Genomic DNA, 15,759 nt, shown 5'->3' on the forward strand with positions numbered 1-15,759 from the left:
GAAAACACAACCATACGTTTGATTTCTGAATGAAAAAATCTCTTGTAATCAGGAGTTTATGACTGCTCCTGCAGGCTCCAGCGTTGGAGGAAGGACATGTTAACAGTGACTTCTTGCATCTGCCTGTCTTCACTTGTGGACACAGACTGTAAGCTTTTAGGGGCAGTTACCATCACTTTCTGTAAGTGTGCAAGGCTTTGGCCTGTCAGTACTGCTGACCATACTATTGATGATGTCCCCTTAGAATGTCAGTTTTCAGAAGACTTGAATAACATACGGTCATCATCATCGTTTTAGCTTTTATGAGATTTTTGTGCTATGAGAAACAATGTCAATTATTTTTCTCGAGTCTTTTCCCCTCAACTTCAAATATTACAAGTGAAAAAAAAACCAGGAGGATAAAAACATCCACAGTTAATGAAAGGTGTTAATTTAATAAACTGCTAGACAGGAGTAAACCATGGCCATATTGTGACGACCTGCTTCTTGGGTATTTGTTTCTTTGTGCTTTAGGCACAGACATTTTATTTCTGTATGTGCAATAATAGCACCCTCTACTGCCTCTTGGTGAATCTGCAAGAAGATAGCAAGGGATTGTAAAGTCAAGAAAGGACTTTCAGAGTGACTAGACCCACACATTCTAAAGTGCTGTTTTATATATGAAATAACGCTGTCACCATGAGAATGACAATGCCAGAAGATATTTCAGTTCTGCCTAGAATTGTATATTTTAACTTCTAAATGAAGAATTTGAATTCTTTAGGGGCTCAAACATCTATCAAAGTGAGAACAGTGTTTTCCTCTTTATCTGTAGGTAAGGAATTATCTTCCACTTTTGGTAGGTCCATGGAGGGGGAAAAAAAATCAGTTTTCATAATGAGAAATAGGAAAAGGCACTAGATCAGATGTTACTCTGTACTATGTGTTTATAGATGAAGTAAGTTGAGATGGACAGAAAAGTTAACACTTTCCAGAATCTTGCCCCAAGGAGCTCCAAGTGTTGCGGATGTGAACTGTTCTCTCTCCCCACCTAAATGCTGCTTTCTCCCTTAGCTATTTATTGTACAAGTCTAGGGCTCTTGTTCATTTTATATCTTGAATCACGTCTTTCATCCTCTGAGCCTACAGCCAGCCAGTCATACTCAGCAGCCAAGATCCTTTGCATCAGTCATTTCAGCACTTCTCTGGAAATGATGTCCAGCTGCATCTGTGTTTTTATGCCGAAGCTAACATTATGGTTTATGAGATGTTCCTGGTGTCTCAGAAGGCCTAAATATAAGTGACCTGAAAAATCTACTTCACTAAATTGGAAGCAGGAGTTGGTTCACAACCTTTCATTCTTGCAATCTGTGCAGTGTCCTGAGAGACATCGTAACTGGTTTTGGAGCAGGAAGAGTAAGACGTGCATGCGTGCCTTAAGAACTGAGGGCTAATCTTGGTGAGTCATTTAGATCACGGGTTTTGGCTGAAAGGGGCAATGCTGTGGTGACAAGGCCAATGGCCGCGGTGACGGCGCTGCTGTTGGGCAAGGGCAGGGTCTGAAGCGGACCTAAAACCATGCTGTTGTTCCAAGCTCCACTCACAAAAGTTGCTTGCCTGAAAAATCACACTGAGATGCTACCAGATGCCAGCTTCGGGGTGGTTAAAAACGCCGAGGCTGTACTGGCCTGCTGCGGAGACAAAACCGAGTGGCAACAACTGCCTTCTCCCTCCAGCACCGGTTCACAGCGCCTACCTTTACGCAGCCGCTCAGGGGCGGAAAGCTTGCCCCCGGCTCCCTCCGGGCACACCCGTGCGCAGCCGGACAGCCTGCCCGCGCCTGCTACCCACTCGCGAGCAGCTACCAGGGCCGACGCCGGCTGCAGCGGCTCCCGCGGCGGCCCCGCCCCCGGCGCCAACGGCCAACGGCCCCGCGCGCCGCGGCGCCGGGATGGGGGGGGGGGGGAGGGCGGCCGGCAAGGCCGGCGCTTGGGGGCGGGGCCGCGGCGCCGGGTCGGGGCGGCAGCCGGCGGCTGACGTGGCGCTCCCGCTCTCCGGGGCGGGGCGACGGCGGGGAGGGGACTCGGGGCGGCCCCGCCCCCTTCCGAGGGGAGGCTGGCCCCGGCCCGGCCCCGCCGCCGTTGCGCGGTCTCGAGCTCCACCGGTAGGGGCGGGGCGGGGCGGCGGCCGCGCCCCGCCTGGCGCATCGTGGTGCGCGTGCGCGCGTGCGCGCAGCGTTTCCGGCACGGCGGCGCGGCGCGGCGCGGCGGGATGGTGCTGCTGGAGAGCGAGCAGGTGGGAGGGCGCCCGCCGGGCGGGGAGGCCTCGGCGGGTCCCCAGGGCGCGGAGCCTGCCCGGCGCCGGCCCCCCCGGGCGGCTCGGTGGCCGCCGGGGCGGGGCGTGCCCTGTGCCGGCTGAGGCGCGGCCGAGGCCCCGCGGGGTGCGCGGCGCTCCGCGGGGTGCGCTAGGCCCGCGCGGGGCGGCTCCGGCCCGGCGGGCGGGCGGAGGGGCTCGTCGTGCCGGTGAGGGAGAGCAGGAACGCGGGGGCTGTGGCAGGTCTGGGGAGTTTCAGCCTTTTTTTCCGCAGAGGCTGAAGCTCGGAGCGGCCGTCCCTGGCCGGTACGTCATGCCTGGTATTTTCCTGAGCGGAAAAAAAATATTAGTTCTCCTTTTCTTAACCGCTGCTTATTCCCAGGTAATTTAGAGCGACTTGCTTTGTTGTAACAGCGCCATCTGAATGAGGCGACGGCTGCTGCTCAGACAGAAATCACTACGCTGTATAGTGAGAAGAAATAAATGCTTATGTGGTGGCCTTCAGCCAAGGATGCGGTCTCTTTTTCTTGCAGTTCCTGACAGAGCTTACAAGACTCTTTCAGAAGTGCAGAACTTCGGGCAGTGTTTTCATAACACTGAAGAAATGTAAGTTTTAAGTTTGCTATCGGGCTTAAGAGATAGTGACTTAAATTGAATTTCTGGTGTTGGTAATATATATATTTTTAAAAGATATACTCTTCAGTTGGAGCATCTGAAAACAAAGGTAGCAGTATGGACAAAATATTCAAATTAGTTGCAGGATTAATGATTGTTAAATAAGGTTGTCAGGCAGTATGGAGACTTTCTAATTTTTAAAACGGTAGTTGGAAACTTTCATCTTCGGACTTCTAAAAGAGAAGTACAGTGTTGCTTTCGTTTGCTTATCGTGTTTCTTAGGAAAGTTCTGGATAGCTGGCAGTACTTGAGAAGTCAAGCATCATAGGCTGCAGTTTGAAATGCATTTAAAACATAGGGCTGCTGAAACAAGCAGTTCCTACAGTATACCACTGCAAGGATTTACATTCTTCAGTGGGGTATTTTTCTGGCAGATCTGGTTCACGGAGCAAGTGCTGCTGGGGTCATAGGGAAAAGGGGGGGCGTGGAACAATATGGTGGCAGTGTCAGCTCAGATGGCCTTAAATTCTAAGGGTTTTACAGATCTCCTCATGAGCTATTTTTAGCATCTCATGTCAGGAGATATCCGGTGATTTTAGTGAAACGTGAGTAGACAGGTTTTGTCTTTCAATACAGATGATGGTCGAACAAAACCAGTCCCGCGCAAAGGCCACGTAGAAGGTTTTGAACCAGCAGACAATAAGTGTCTTTTAAGAGCAACTGATGGAAAGAAGAAAATTAGCACAGTGGTAAGTGACGACTTTGGAATGATTAGCAGTCCTACTTTGCTCTGATGTAATGTCCCATATTGTACGTGAAATGTCTCTTGGTACAAGTTTTATGAAAACTAACCTCTTAATACCAGGGATAAATCGAATGGTAGCGAAACACAGCTGTAATTTGGCTGCCAAAGTGTAACGCTTAGCTGCTAATACTTGTACTTCACCTCAGTGTTACAGATGGTATAACTGGTTAGTTTCACTCTGTATGTATACTGGATTTTGCTTCAAAAGGGTATTGCTGGACAGCAGAAAGGGACCGTGCCTGTTTTCAGCAATATTGGCTGCCACGTTCTGGGTGAAATTCTCTGGAGGGTTGGGGGAAACTGCTTTGACAGAGAAGGATGACATTGGGAAAGGACGCAGGACAGATGGCATGCCACCAAAGAGCAGAAAGGTACAGACCAACTTCAGGCGACAAGAGGTCGCTTCCTATAGATCTAGATGGTTGACTAAAGGTTGTTGCAACCCAGGAAACAATCGTACGTTCCCAGACTGAAACAACAGAAAAGGGATCCTTGTTTCCTGCCAAGAGTGCGTGAGGATGGGGTAGACTCTTCTAAGCCTCAATCTCACTTAGTATTCCTGAATTTCTTATTTACAGAGGTATTTGTATTTCAGGAATTCCCAACTTTAGATGTTGAAAACCTGATGTGTTCACTTTAACTGAGAGATGGGAAAAGGCTGTAATTGGTTTTGGATTCCATCTCAGTGGGGATGCAAGGAAAATGTTATTTTGAGAAAGAGCTGAGAGAATATGGTCTATAAAATATCTTACTCCAGGGCTTGTATCATCTCCACAAAAAATTAAGATATGGCCCCAAACCTTCCTTAGAATGTTTCTCCACCTTTTCTCCGTTTGAAAACACATGAATTTTTGGGAAGAACTCCAGAGGATTTTGCTCAGTTAGTGAGGAGTGGTTTTGGTTTTCTAAATTAGTGAAGGCCTCTGACACATCATTTCAGCCTATGTAGCACTGAATGTGATGAGTTGGTCTAGATGCTGCTAAAGAGACTAGATGGTCAGTGATGGGTAAACATGTACTGATATTTAGCTTATAATATATGCCAATATTTTGTTGATTAACCTCTAGTATTACTTTTGTAGGTGAGCTCAAAGGAAGTGAATAAATTCCAGATGGTAAGTTTTGTATGCTTTCTATCTATCTCCCTTTTTTTGTAGGTATTGGGGAGGACTAGTCAGTAGGAAGCACTGGACAGATGTGAACTATTATGATGTCTTTCCCCCCAGCTGCAAATGGGTTGATTCAGTGCTGAACTGGCATACAGATTCATCTTAGACTGCCTGTCTGTCTTCACTTTAAGAAAAAAAAAATCCAGTTGTATGTTAGCTAACTTTCTGCATTGGTAAGAACATGATTCTATAACTAAGAATTGAGAAAATGCGGGTACATATCCATGAATAATATGTAATATGTTACAGCTAGTATACTGTCACCCAAGTATTTGTTCATTCAATGGTTCTAATTGTTCTTTCAGGCATACTCAAATTTGCTGAGAGCTAACATGGATGGCTTGAAGAAAAAAGACAAGAAAAGCAAAAACAAGAAGAGTAAAGCAACACAGTGATGGAACAGTGTCCTAGCATCACTTTAACAGACCAGACCCTTGCCCAAAGCAAAGTCCATTTCTTTTTGAGTTACCACTTGTCTTTGGCTTTCCTTCCAGCAGGATACTGGGATGTGATCAGTATTCGTGTTTAAACTGAAAGCCAAAAGTGCTTTCTGTGGATTGTTGTACGGCAGGAGTATTTACAGGGTTATACTGCAATAGCTTTACACTCGACTGCCAACTAGTTTTGTACTTATACTGCTGTTTGTTTTGTATTATACAAGTGGGCAGTGTAAAACCCATTGGGAGGGGGTAACACAGGGTGAAGAGAAATGCACAGCAACATGAGCAAAGTGATGCTAGAACGGAAGTCTCAGTGACAGATGCCCAATTTTATAGATAAGCCTCAGTAGTAGTAGGGAAGGTGGGTGCCAACATATTATTGGGAACGGCAGCTTTCCTTTTTCTTATTTTGAGGGACATGTCTACATGATGCAGTGCAGATATCCCTAAGGCAGTACAGTGCCTGAGCTCTCACAGAGCTAATCAATCAGCTGTGTCTTTGCTCCATGCTGATACAGCTCTGCTGATTCTAGTTGGGGTTGGGGAGAGGGCAGGAGTCTGCATCATGTTCCATTTAGACATGGCTTAAGACTGCTCATGTCAACAGAACCCTTTTTTTTTTTTTTTAAAAAAAAAAAAAAACACCTTCATCCTTCACCCTATTCAGGGATCTGAATTCCCCATACTTCACATCTTGAAGTAGCGCCTTCATAGAAGCAGATGTAAAAGCTGAATATTTAATTGTTCCTATTAAATATGATGAGAAATGGATGTGGTTGTAATGACTACTGTTACTTGCCTCAGCAAACAGCTAGGAATGACAGTTATCTGTGCCTTTGGGACTGACTTGTTCCTGATACTACTCTGAGTGTTGCTGTTGCAACTTCTGTAGTTACAAGAAGTTTTGGGGTTTATTTGTCTGTACAGTTTATTCTTCACATATTTTAACTTTACCCTCTGCTCCACTGCAAGAAAAAAAGGCAGAAAATATAGGTATTTGACAGTGCCACGAGCCTGCAATGCTGAAGACAATCATTTAGGCAAGTTAGAGAATGAAGGAACAGGAACAAACTATTTAAATGAAAGGCAGTAGTTGGGGAGGAGGGGAGGGAGGGTAAGCACCAGTATGTTTCTGAAAATCCCTCGCTTTTCTGCATGTTCATTCCTATACTATAACTAATTTGATGTGAAACGTATAGTTAGCTAAGGCTGCTATATCTCATCTTTAGATTTGCTTAACCTCATTTTTCCTGACTTGGCTGTATGACTGTATAGCTTTTAACTATGTGCAGCCGTTACAGACAACTTTAAAAAGCCTTGACAGGGAAGCTGTAACTGCAAGAAAATAATTCTAAAATCCCCATCGTTTCTATGTATGTATGTCTTGAAATACAAACTTAATCTGACAACCCTTGTGAAGAAAGCTAATTCAAAAGTTGTAGCGATGGCTCTAAGCATCTGCTGGTTGCTGTTTTTCTTTAAATCCTTTGTTTCAGACCTGAAGGACCTGAATCTAGCTTTTAGTGTATCAAGACTTATTTTAGCTCTCAGGAAGCAGCTGCTTGATTTAAAGGCAAAAGTACGGGCACGACAAGCATAGGCAACCAGGCTTGCAACAGCTCTCAAACAACTTAAAATCTCTGTACAAAAAACAGGACTGAGATTTAAGATTAAAGTAGCAGTTTAAAAAAAGAGTCTTATAATATGTACTTCAAGAAGGGATCAATAACCAAACCTTTTATTTTATGTGAAGGCCTTCTTCAAAAAAAGTTTAAAGCCGTCTTTAGAGCCGAAAATAATACATCCTCTCTAATCTTTGACCTGAGTTTCTCATTTCAGTACTACTGTTGGTTACTGACATGACAGGCATTCTGAAACTACATTATAATAGAAGTTTCACACCTGTACAGCTGATAATTTGTCTTTTGCATGGCAAGGGGACAAGAATTACAGGGTATCGCAAGGCTCTGGCTGTGGTCAGACTTTGCTCCTTAAGTGACTATAAAACATTTATTTCCACTTTTTTGAATACATTTACAGTTTTATATTACACATGAAATTCAAGCTGGACACGTAAAAAAGGCATCAGTTGCCTATCTTCCATTATAACAGCTTTCTGAAGTTCCTTTATACAAAAACAACTTGTTGTCCATTAGTGGAAGCATCGTATAAAGGATGCTTGAAGCACTAAAACAAAACCTTGTATTCATCTCGGTAACTGTACAGGATAAGTGCAGGAACCCTGCAGGGGGGAGGAAAAAAGAGGATGTTTAACTTTGGGACTACAGGTTCAAAAGCTACTAGAGCAAAACGTGGCAAATCTTGGCAATAAGCTAACAGTAAAGATTCAGGAGAAAAGTGCTAACTTCAGTTTTGACTGCCCCTGCAATTTTCCCCTTCATTCTCTTGCCATTTATATAGCCCATTCAGCTTTTATTCAGTGATCTGCAGGCTATGCCTAAGCTATGTTTTGTGTTGAGGCATGAAACAGGAAAGGACAACTTCATCAGGGACCACACATTACATTGTCACCCAGCATATTTTAGCAGGTAGCAATTGCAGTCTCTTGCTTACAGCCCTGAAAGCTGCAGAAGAAAGTATTCTGATATTTAGTTGTCTTAGTAAAGGTTAAACAGGAAGCAATTTTGTTGCATCCTCTTTTAAGAGGACAGCATCAAAGTCAATTTTAGTCTTATTTAAAGGTTATTAAGTAGTACTTTCAAACTGAACAGAAGTTTAAGGAAAACGTAGTATAAATGAAACCCATCACAGGATATAAATACCAAGTCTCATTTAACTAGTACTTACAAGTTTAAAATTTGAGGCCTAACACTGGATGTGCCTAGATGGAACTGTTTCCGCCTTGCTAGAATCTGACAAGGAGGTTAAGAGTTCAACTCAAATGTTTTTTATGCTTAGAAAACAGAAAGAGGCTTTACTTGTACATGCAGGAAGAGCATGCACAATATTCGCTTAAAGTTGGACAGTCTATCAGCTGTATCAGGTTCCATAGTCTCCCCTCATATTAGAGGGAAATAAAGGTGCTCAAGTCTTGAAAGTCAAGCTGAGTCAGTCCTATGAGAAAACGGGATTATCATCTGATAAGTGGTATACACAAATGTATACTGTAGTACATATGAATGTATACTGCATACTACTGTTTGCTGTTCAGTTTTATGAATAAATTCTTATTCCATAAGAAAATGGAATATATTTCACAATTTCTTGAAAAAAATTTACAAAAATGTAGAATTTAGATTAGTATTTACCATAAATGAGGACCAGGTGACCAGTTAACTCTGTCTTTTGTTTCATGGTAGGGGAAAATAGTACTTAAAGACACATTTCCTTACTGTTTGGTTTTTTTCCGCAGGGGGGAGGGGAAAGGGGAAGACAAATTAAGAGCAATTCATTTAGTGAAGTTCAAATGCAGAAATAATTGGGATGTTTTACGTATCTATAATAGCTTAACAAATTTACCTCTTTTCCATTTTGATACTGTAAATTTCATCACAAATTGCTTGCAGATATGAGGATCTCTGTTTTGGCCATCGTGACATCAGTTGTCTCACAGTAGCATCAAAAGCTTGTCTATCTCCATCAAACTAAGGAAAAGAATTAGACAAGGACCACTGATACAGTATTATATTCTCTTCTGAAATAAAACCTTTTTCTGATAGGATTCACTCCTCTGAACATTGCGTAATGTCAATGCCCCTAACTTAAACAGCCCATCAAAAAAACAGGTTGTTTTGAACAAAATTTGTATAAACAAAACTTGCAATATTTGAGTTGTTTTTAGAAAATATATTAAGAATGAGACTTATTAATGAACTTAACAGTTTAGAAATAAAAAAGCATGTAAGAACTTTAGTATAACGACAGTCAGAAGTGAATTATCATGCAAGATGGCCATACTGACACTGTGCATGTTCCCTTTTTTGAAGTAAAAGGTGATAAACTGTCTCCACATTTGGATAGACTGGATCAATTAAGTATTTTGAAAATATTTTATAGTATTTCACTGAGGTCTGATTACCAGCCAAGCACTGCTTCAGAGCAGCAGACATAAAATAGGAATGGGAGTGCCAGATCCACTTCCAGGCCTGATGTCATTCTTGAGAGTTTTTTGGAGGAGTCCATTTCTCTAATGAGAGCTGACTTTAAAGCCACTGCTCTCGCTGGAGGAAGGCAAAGAACTTTTTCATTTTTTCTAATCAAGAGGTTTCAATTCACCTCTAACTCAAGAGGTTGTTAAAATGGTCAACAGAGTACTCGTACATCCTCTATTTATTTACCTTGGCCTCACTAAGAGATGGTTCAGCTACTGTACTCAAAACAATTGCCTCTGTATTTTGGGTCCTCCTTCATTAACAACTCCCAAAGAGCCTTTGCTTAACCGGCATATTAAAGCTTACCGGTCTCTGAAAAGGAGCAGTAAGACTGAATTTCAGTTAACTGTTCGTAGCAGAAACCTCAAGCTTGGATTAAGAGCTCCTGATGGTGTCTGTGCATTTGGCAGAATGATTTTTCTAGCCTGATTCAAGCCCTTTGGCTAAAACAGTGCTTTGAAGTTTTAAAACCCAATTCAAACTCCTTGGGGGGTGGGAAGGAAGAATGTTACGGGTGAATTTTACATCCGACCCCATCAGGGACAAAATTTAAAATCTGTTGTTCAATTAGGGTTTGAGTCAGAGTTTCAAAGACCATACTTAATTGCTTACCTCTAATGATAAGAGGTGTATCACAGTTTCTTTTGGCAGATCTACCTGCAAAAATAATATAAAGGAATCAAATACTTAACACTTCTTATTCCTGTTGTCAATTTTCCAACAAGAGATCATCTGTATAAAAAGGAGTCAGAAATTCTGATTTCCACAGAGGAATCCGTACTGATAGAACTGGGAATTTGCCAGTTTTAAGCATTGTAAACAAGCTGTTCATGAAAGGTTTTGTTAGGGAAAGCTACAAACGGACAAACATGTTTATTCCTTGAAGAGAGCATGTACCATTTTAAAGTCCTTTGTGACATGTTCAGCAAAGCCTAAAAGTTATATACTAAAAGCCACGACAGTTTAAATGTAACAGCAAATCCAGCAGGAGTGTCCCCTTAAATCTTCTACCATCGTAGTTAGGATAAGTACAGCTTAAGACTTTACAGCTAAATACTTGTTAAACAACTATTTTGTTCTGTGCAGCTGTCCAATACCCACAACATGAAATACTTTTCAAGCATTAAACTGACATGATGTGGGTCTTCACTTTAGATAGAAGTTTCATATTTTCTATCTCTAAAGTGAGACTGGTGGAAGTAATTTGTTGCCAAATAGCAACTGCATCACCCAATTCAATTAAGGGTTTGAAATTAATGCAGGCTTCTGCAAAATACTTACTGCTAAAATCTCAATCTCACTTGTTTTCTGTTGCAGACTAGAAATGAAAGTCTGAAGTCTTGTTTGTACCTGCCAACAAAAGATGGGCAAAAATAAAATGCATACTGCTTCTGTGACACAGGTTGGGAACACCTGTTTTCTATTTTATAGATCATGAGAACAGAAGAGGCTGCTTCTAACACAAAATATAGAACTTGATCTTATTTAAACTAAAATTGACATTTAAGATAACTTTCAGTAACAAATCCACAATAGTCCTTGATAAACTGATAGTAAGGAGAGTGTGACTGAACCACCCTTGCAGCAATGGGAAAGATTTGATAATACTGGTACTATACTAAAGCAGATAGTCAGAACTGCATGTTCTGTCGTGAATTCTTGCGTTAAGTAAATCAAAACTGCATTTCTATTGATTGGCATCAGATTACTTTTCAGAGGAACACAATACACTGGATACGCTGAATTGTCTCTGGCTAAAGGAGGATGACTGATTTGAGGGCAATAGCAAAGTATATGTTTCATGCCTCGTAATGCTTTTTTCAGAGCAAACTACTAATCCTGCAAATCTTACAGAAATAGTTGCAGCCTGGCATAAAAATGGGCTTCAATCGCTTAGAAAGATGCTTGAAAAAACTTAAAACAGAAAGTCTGTTTAGCTCAAAGCTCAGAAAATAACATCTACTTGTTTATTTGGGTCCCAAGAACTTTTTACAAGAGGGGATTTTTGCTGGACGCCCAAATTTGGATTAAAGGAGGGATAAAATTAGAATTGTTTTACCATGTAATCTAAATATCTTGAAGCCAATAATCTGAAATGAGCAACTTCTGCCATTTCTTTCTAGCATCACTTCACCTTTTCTACAATACTATTATATTGCATTTTAGCCATTTTTTTTTTTTTTAATCTGGAATTTTTTCTTAGGCCTTTATGTGGAGGCAACATAATGAAATGCCTATGGAGTAAGTTTTACAAACAGGTTGCATATGAAAACTAGGCTGAACTTGCAACTTTAACATGCTTGAGCATTTAAAAGAAGTAGGAAATTCCAGAACCATTGTTCCTATTGCAGTCAGATTTCTAATATACATGTAAAATGACTGATAGCTGTGCCACAGAAGTGTTACAGGAAATCCCCGAAGTCCTAAACACTGGAAAAATTTTCCTCACTTTCAACCCTCTGTGTTGTTCCCAGTCTTTTTTATGAATAAAGAGAATGTAATAAAGTAATTTAGATGCTATGGAAAATGTGAATTCCAACATTTCTTTAGAAAAACTTCTAAGGAATCATTTTCAATACTTATTCGATTTGTGTGCATGTGTACCTGAATTTCTTGACGACGCCTGGCACTGGCAGATAATTTTTCAGGAGCTATAACACTAACATTAGGCACTATAAGAGTTCCGTGCGAGTCAAACACACCTAAAATGCAAACATATAGTTTTAGAATACATTCTGTATTTATAGTTTTAGAATACATTCTGTATTTATAGTTTTAGAATACATTCTGTATTTATAGTTTTAGAATACATTCTGTATTTATACAAAAAGTAACAAAAGTAACAAGCAGAAAATTCACAAATGTTAATGAGCTAAGATCTATATAGCATAGGGTCCAAAGGTCACTACAGAAACAAAGTCAGTCAAGTAGACAGGACAGTGGAACATGTGCAAGTAAATTCCTAAATGCTGATTTATGACTTTGAAAGACTGGCAGCAATAAAAAATTTGGTGTTTTACGTGAGTGTTCCCTGAGATTAACACAAGGTTCCAATTGGAACACAGAATTTTACAGAGGAATATAGTATATCTAATGCCAAACAGAAAGGCTATTAAAAGAATGAGGCAATGATTAATACTCAGTCCAATATAGATTCAATGAAAAAAACAGATCAGCAATTAAACTGTCTAACTGCTTATTTTGAGATCCATATTCTCACTTCAGTTAATCACAAAAAAACTGAGTTGTGTGGCAACCTCTGCCCCATTGTTACAAAAAAAAAAAAATTAGTTTTTCTTAAACCAAAACAAGAAAATACCCTGTACAGGCATTCATTACAATACTAAAGATAATTATCAAAACCTCCAAACTTTATTTTATGCACATATCAAGTACTTAAGGGATTTTTTTTTAATATGCAAACTTCAGTTATCAGACTGAGGAGTGCAAATCTGTAGCTAGATATGTAAAGGAAGAAAAAAAAATCTTAGCAGAACAGTAGTTCAAAGTGAATGAGTCTCAAGACTCACAATCACAAATCACAATGTTTTTCATCCAGATGACATTTAACATCTCACCTAAATCTATTCCTGTTTTGTTTTTTTTTCCCCTCCCTCCCAAATAACTGCAACAGTGAATGCTTGCATAGAGAATGTTCTTCTATCTGTTGGTCTGAGCAATTTCACTTTGTTAGTTTGGAGAAAATGTCAGGACAACATTTGAGATCAGAAGGAAGCGTCTCTAACTGGATATACTGCTGGAAAACATTTTACTCCTCTTGACTTTGGCAACACATTTAAAATTACGATCCAACAAATATTTCTTACAAACAGTATTCAACAGAGACAGAAATCAATGTGCATATTCTATAACCAGAGATCAAATACCTGAAATATTAGCAAATGATCCCTTTTGATTTTGTACTGAGAGATTATCTGAGGTTTCTCTAAAAACAAACAAGAAAGACAGGGAAACAAATTTACATAATGAAAGAACACTGCAATAATGCTGGGTTCCAGATTATCATAACATGTATACTTATTTTACTCCAACGGTTGAAGAAATGTATGGCGATTCCCAGCACTTATCTGCAGATTAAATTTTCTATTCAGGAGCAGGTAGGAAAGCATACAAAATAACTGCAGTATAAAAATCTCATCTTGCATGCCCAGCAGGCTACACAAACAGTCCAGTGCCAAAAGTCCAGCAATCCTTAAGTTTTCCATGGATACAAAAAATTCTTGTGCTCCCTGTCCTCCAACAATGGTTTGGATCCTATATACCAGCAAGTACTATAAGCAATATTCTCTCTAAACTGAATTTAATATATAACTTCTTACAGCTTTCTGTGAGATAATGCTAAAGTATCAAAGTAATATTTATAACGTCACACAATTTGAAAGCAGCTTTCAATTATTAGTTTGACACCTTTTACTTTCCAAATTCAGGATTTGTTAACAAAGAAATCTGGCAGTATTACTACAATCATATTATTGCATTTCTTTGTTTAGTATCATCAATACGGGCTTTCCTGTATTCTGTTCTCAGGATCTGTAAGAAAGATTTCTTTTAGGCACTATGCTTTTCTTTCACAGCCTTTACTAGATCCTGTAGGTCTGTCACAGGACACACAAGAATCATGTTAGCTGCAAAGTTAAACGCTGATGAAGACTGGCAGAGGCCAAATTAAGGATAACGAAGAGATGGGTAGCAGAAGATGTCATTTCACTGCAACTAAGCACAAACTATTGAGATTTAAGCATGTCTTAGCTTGAAGATCTCTTTTATTGTAAAGCCTATTCAGAAATACAGATAGCAGATCTGTTAGTTTCTTGTTTGTGTTTGTTCTTGCATATGTACACACACACACGCACTATATATATATATGTATAAACATACACGCATGTGTGTATAATTATATGTTTACCAAGAGATGTGTGTGTACAACAGTTCTACTGTGTGTGCACACAGGTGTGACTGTAGCCTTCCCTGTGATTTCTGTACTAATTTCTGCTGGTCACATTACACAGTAATTTGAACAAAGATATGATGAGGTGTTGCGTCCCAAGTCTTTGCCGGGTGTTACTTTCACTTGTGTGAGTCAGGCCATATAGCTGTGCTACAATCACACCTTCATTTTTACTGCACCTGCTCTGCCTCAGAATGAAAGGGAATTGCTGCTTCGATTCTTTGATTACTACATGGTATATAAATGTAACAGACTTCTGGTCAGTAACAAGGACCTCTAGGCAGCCCTGCAGTACGTACAATACCACTGTTCAAGTAGTGTTTGAACTGGCAATCCGAAAATAACTCTAGCTGAACACACGGCCTTTTAATTTGTGAAGTCCTAAAGATGTCTGAGACCATTTTGATTGCTACGGAGATCAATCTCTTCATCTCAGTGAAAACAGCAATTCTATAACCAAGCCCTTTGCTTTCTTTTCCCTGCAAAAGCAATTTGGCAAAGCTCTTATTCTTTACAGAATAAAATCAAAGTTTAATTGAGCATTTCTTAAAATTACTTAATTAAAAAGCATGCAATCACTTGTAATTTTGACTGTTCATGTTCACTTGTTATGCTACTTACCTACTACATCTTTCATCACAGATTTTAGTTTTCAGTTTCTGGACCAGGTGATCTACTAAGTCAGATTCTAAAATCCTTTTCTCCGTCTGTCTTTCCTTCTCAAAGGATTTCACCTATGATGTATTTCAGGGATTCTTAGATTGCTGATTCTTAAAAATGCATGTGAATAAATATCTCAAATTTAAACAAAAATAAACTGGATTAATCACCCATTAAAGGTGAAGCAGTCAAAGGGAAGAAGCTATCATTATTACCAATCAATCATTACCGATTAAATCTTTGATTTAATTAGATTTTTTTTTTTTTGCAACCAATTTCCTCTGCATTCCCAAAGCTTGAACTTGCTTGGCAACTTGGTGTTTAACACATGATAATTAATTCTGAAGAGAATGGTTTAATAGGTGCAAACACCACACTAATAAAAGCATATATAGATTTGGGCTTTTTTAAATTAAGGAATTATTCTGGAACTGTGCTTGGCTTTCAGTTTGCTACAGTTACACTCAGACATTCAAACAATATATCTGCTCCATCTTTACCAGGAAAAGATTAATCTGTCACAATGCCATTCCACTTGTTACCATCCTCTGTTGTTTTTCCTCTGATAAAGCCATATTAAAATACACACACACACACAAAAATGTTGTCTCATGGAACGCATAGATGCATCTCATGCTCATCATCAAAACCAACTTGTTCATACCGTTATTGGATGGCTATTTGTTATCTCTGTTAC

General features: G+C 40.0%; 2 protein-coding genes across 5 annotated transcripts in view; one reads left to right on the forward strand and one right to left on the reverse strand.

Annotated features, from left to right (window-relative positions):
• The first annotated feature begins 2,123 nt into the window (after nucleotides 1–2,123).
• Nucleotides 2,124–6,092, forward strand: SRP14 (signal recognition particle 14). The gene is made up of 5 exons (XM_068946281.1): nucleotides 2,124–2,274; nucleotides 2,826–2,898; nucleotides 3,544–3,656; nucleotides 4,795–4,827; nucleotides 5,187–6,092. Exons 1-5 carry the CDS (start codon nucleotides 2,251–2,253, stop codon nucleotides 5,274–5,276), a joined length of 333 nt encoding a protein of 110 aa, XP_068802382.1. The 5' UTR covers nucleotides 2,124–2,250; the 3' UTR covers nucleotides 5,277–6,092.
• Nucleotides 6,093–7,312: 1,220 nt separating this feature from the next.
• Nucleotides 7,313–15,759, reverse strand: part of EIF2AK4 (eukaryotic translation initiation factor 2 alpha kinase 4) — a 40,912-nt gene continuing 32,465 nt past the window's right edge. The window contains exons 33-39 of one of the 4 annotated variants that reach the window (XM_068946279.1): nucleotides 15,024–15,136; nucleotides 13,321–13,379; nucleotides 12,038–12,135; nucleotides 10,715–10,783; nucleotides 10,046–10,090; nucleotides 8,802–8,926; nucleotides 7,313–7,563 (exon numbers count right to left, since the gene is read on the reverse strand). In XM_068946279.1, coding sequence (XP_068802380.1) covers nucleotides 7,509–7,563; nucleotides 8,802–8,926; nucleotides 10,046–10,090; nucleotides 10,715–10,783; nucleotides 12,038–12,135; nucleotides 13,321–13,379; nucleotides 15,024–15,136 — 564 coding nt within the window. In that variant the 3' untranslated portion in view covers nucleotides 7,313–7,508. Of the gene's footprint in view, nucleotides 7,564–8,801; nucleotides 8,927–10,045; nucleotides 10,091–10,714; nucleotides 10,784–12,037; nucleotides 12,136–13,320; nucleotides 13,380–14,687; nucleotides 14,882–15,023; nucleotides 15,137–15,759 lie in introns of those variants that run through there. The other 3 variants (XR_011141541.1, XR_011141540.1, XM_068946280.1) reach the window with 3 other exon arrangements.

This window comes from Struthio camelus, chromosome 5 (assembly GCF_040807025.1).
Source record: "Struthio camelus isolate bStrCam1 chromosome 5, bStrCam1.hap1, whole genome shotgun sequence".
Classification (NCBI taxonomy): domain Eukaryota; kingdom Metazoa; phylum Chordata; class Aves; order Struthioniformes; family Struthionidae; genus Struthio; species Struthio camelus.

What these genes read in the sequence shown, in the direction of transcription:
- SRP14 (XM_068946281.1), top strand. Translation starts at nt 2,251, where the DNA reads ATGGTGCTGCTGGAGAGCGAGCAG. An exon ending in AGAAGAAAATTAGCACAGTG is followed by an intron (nt 3,657 to 4,794) that starts GTAAGTGACGAC and finishes TTACTTTTGTAG; the next exon opens with GTGAGCTCAAAGGAAGTGAA. An exon ending in AAGTGAATAAATTCCAGATG is followed by an intron (nt 4,828 to 5,186) that starts GTAAGTTTTGTA and finishes TTGTTCTTTCAG; the next exon opens with GCATACTCAAATTTGCTGAG.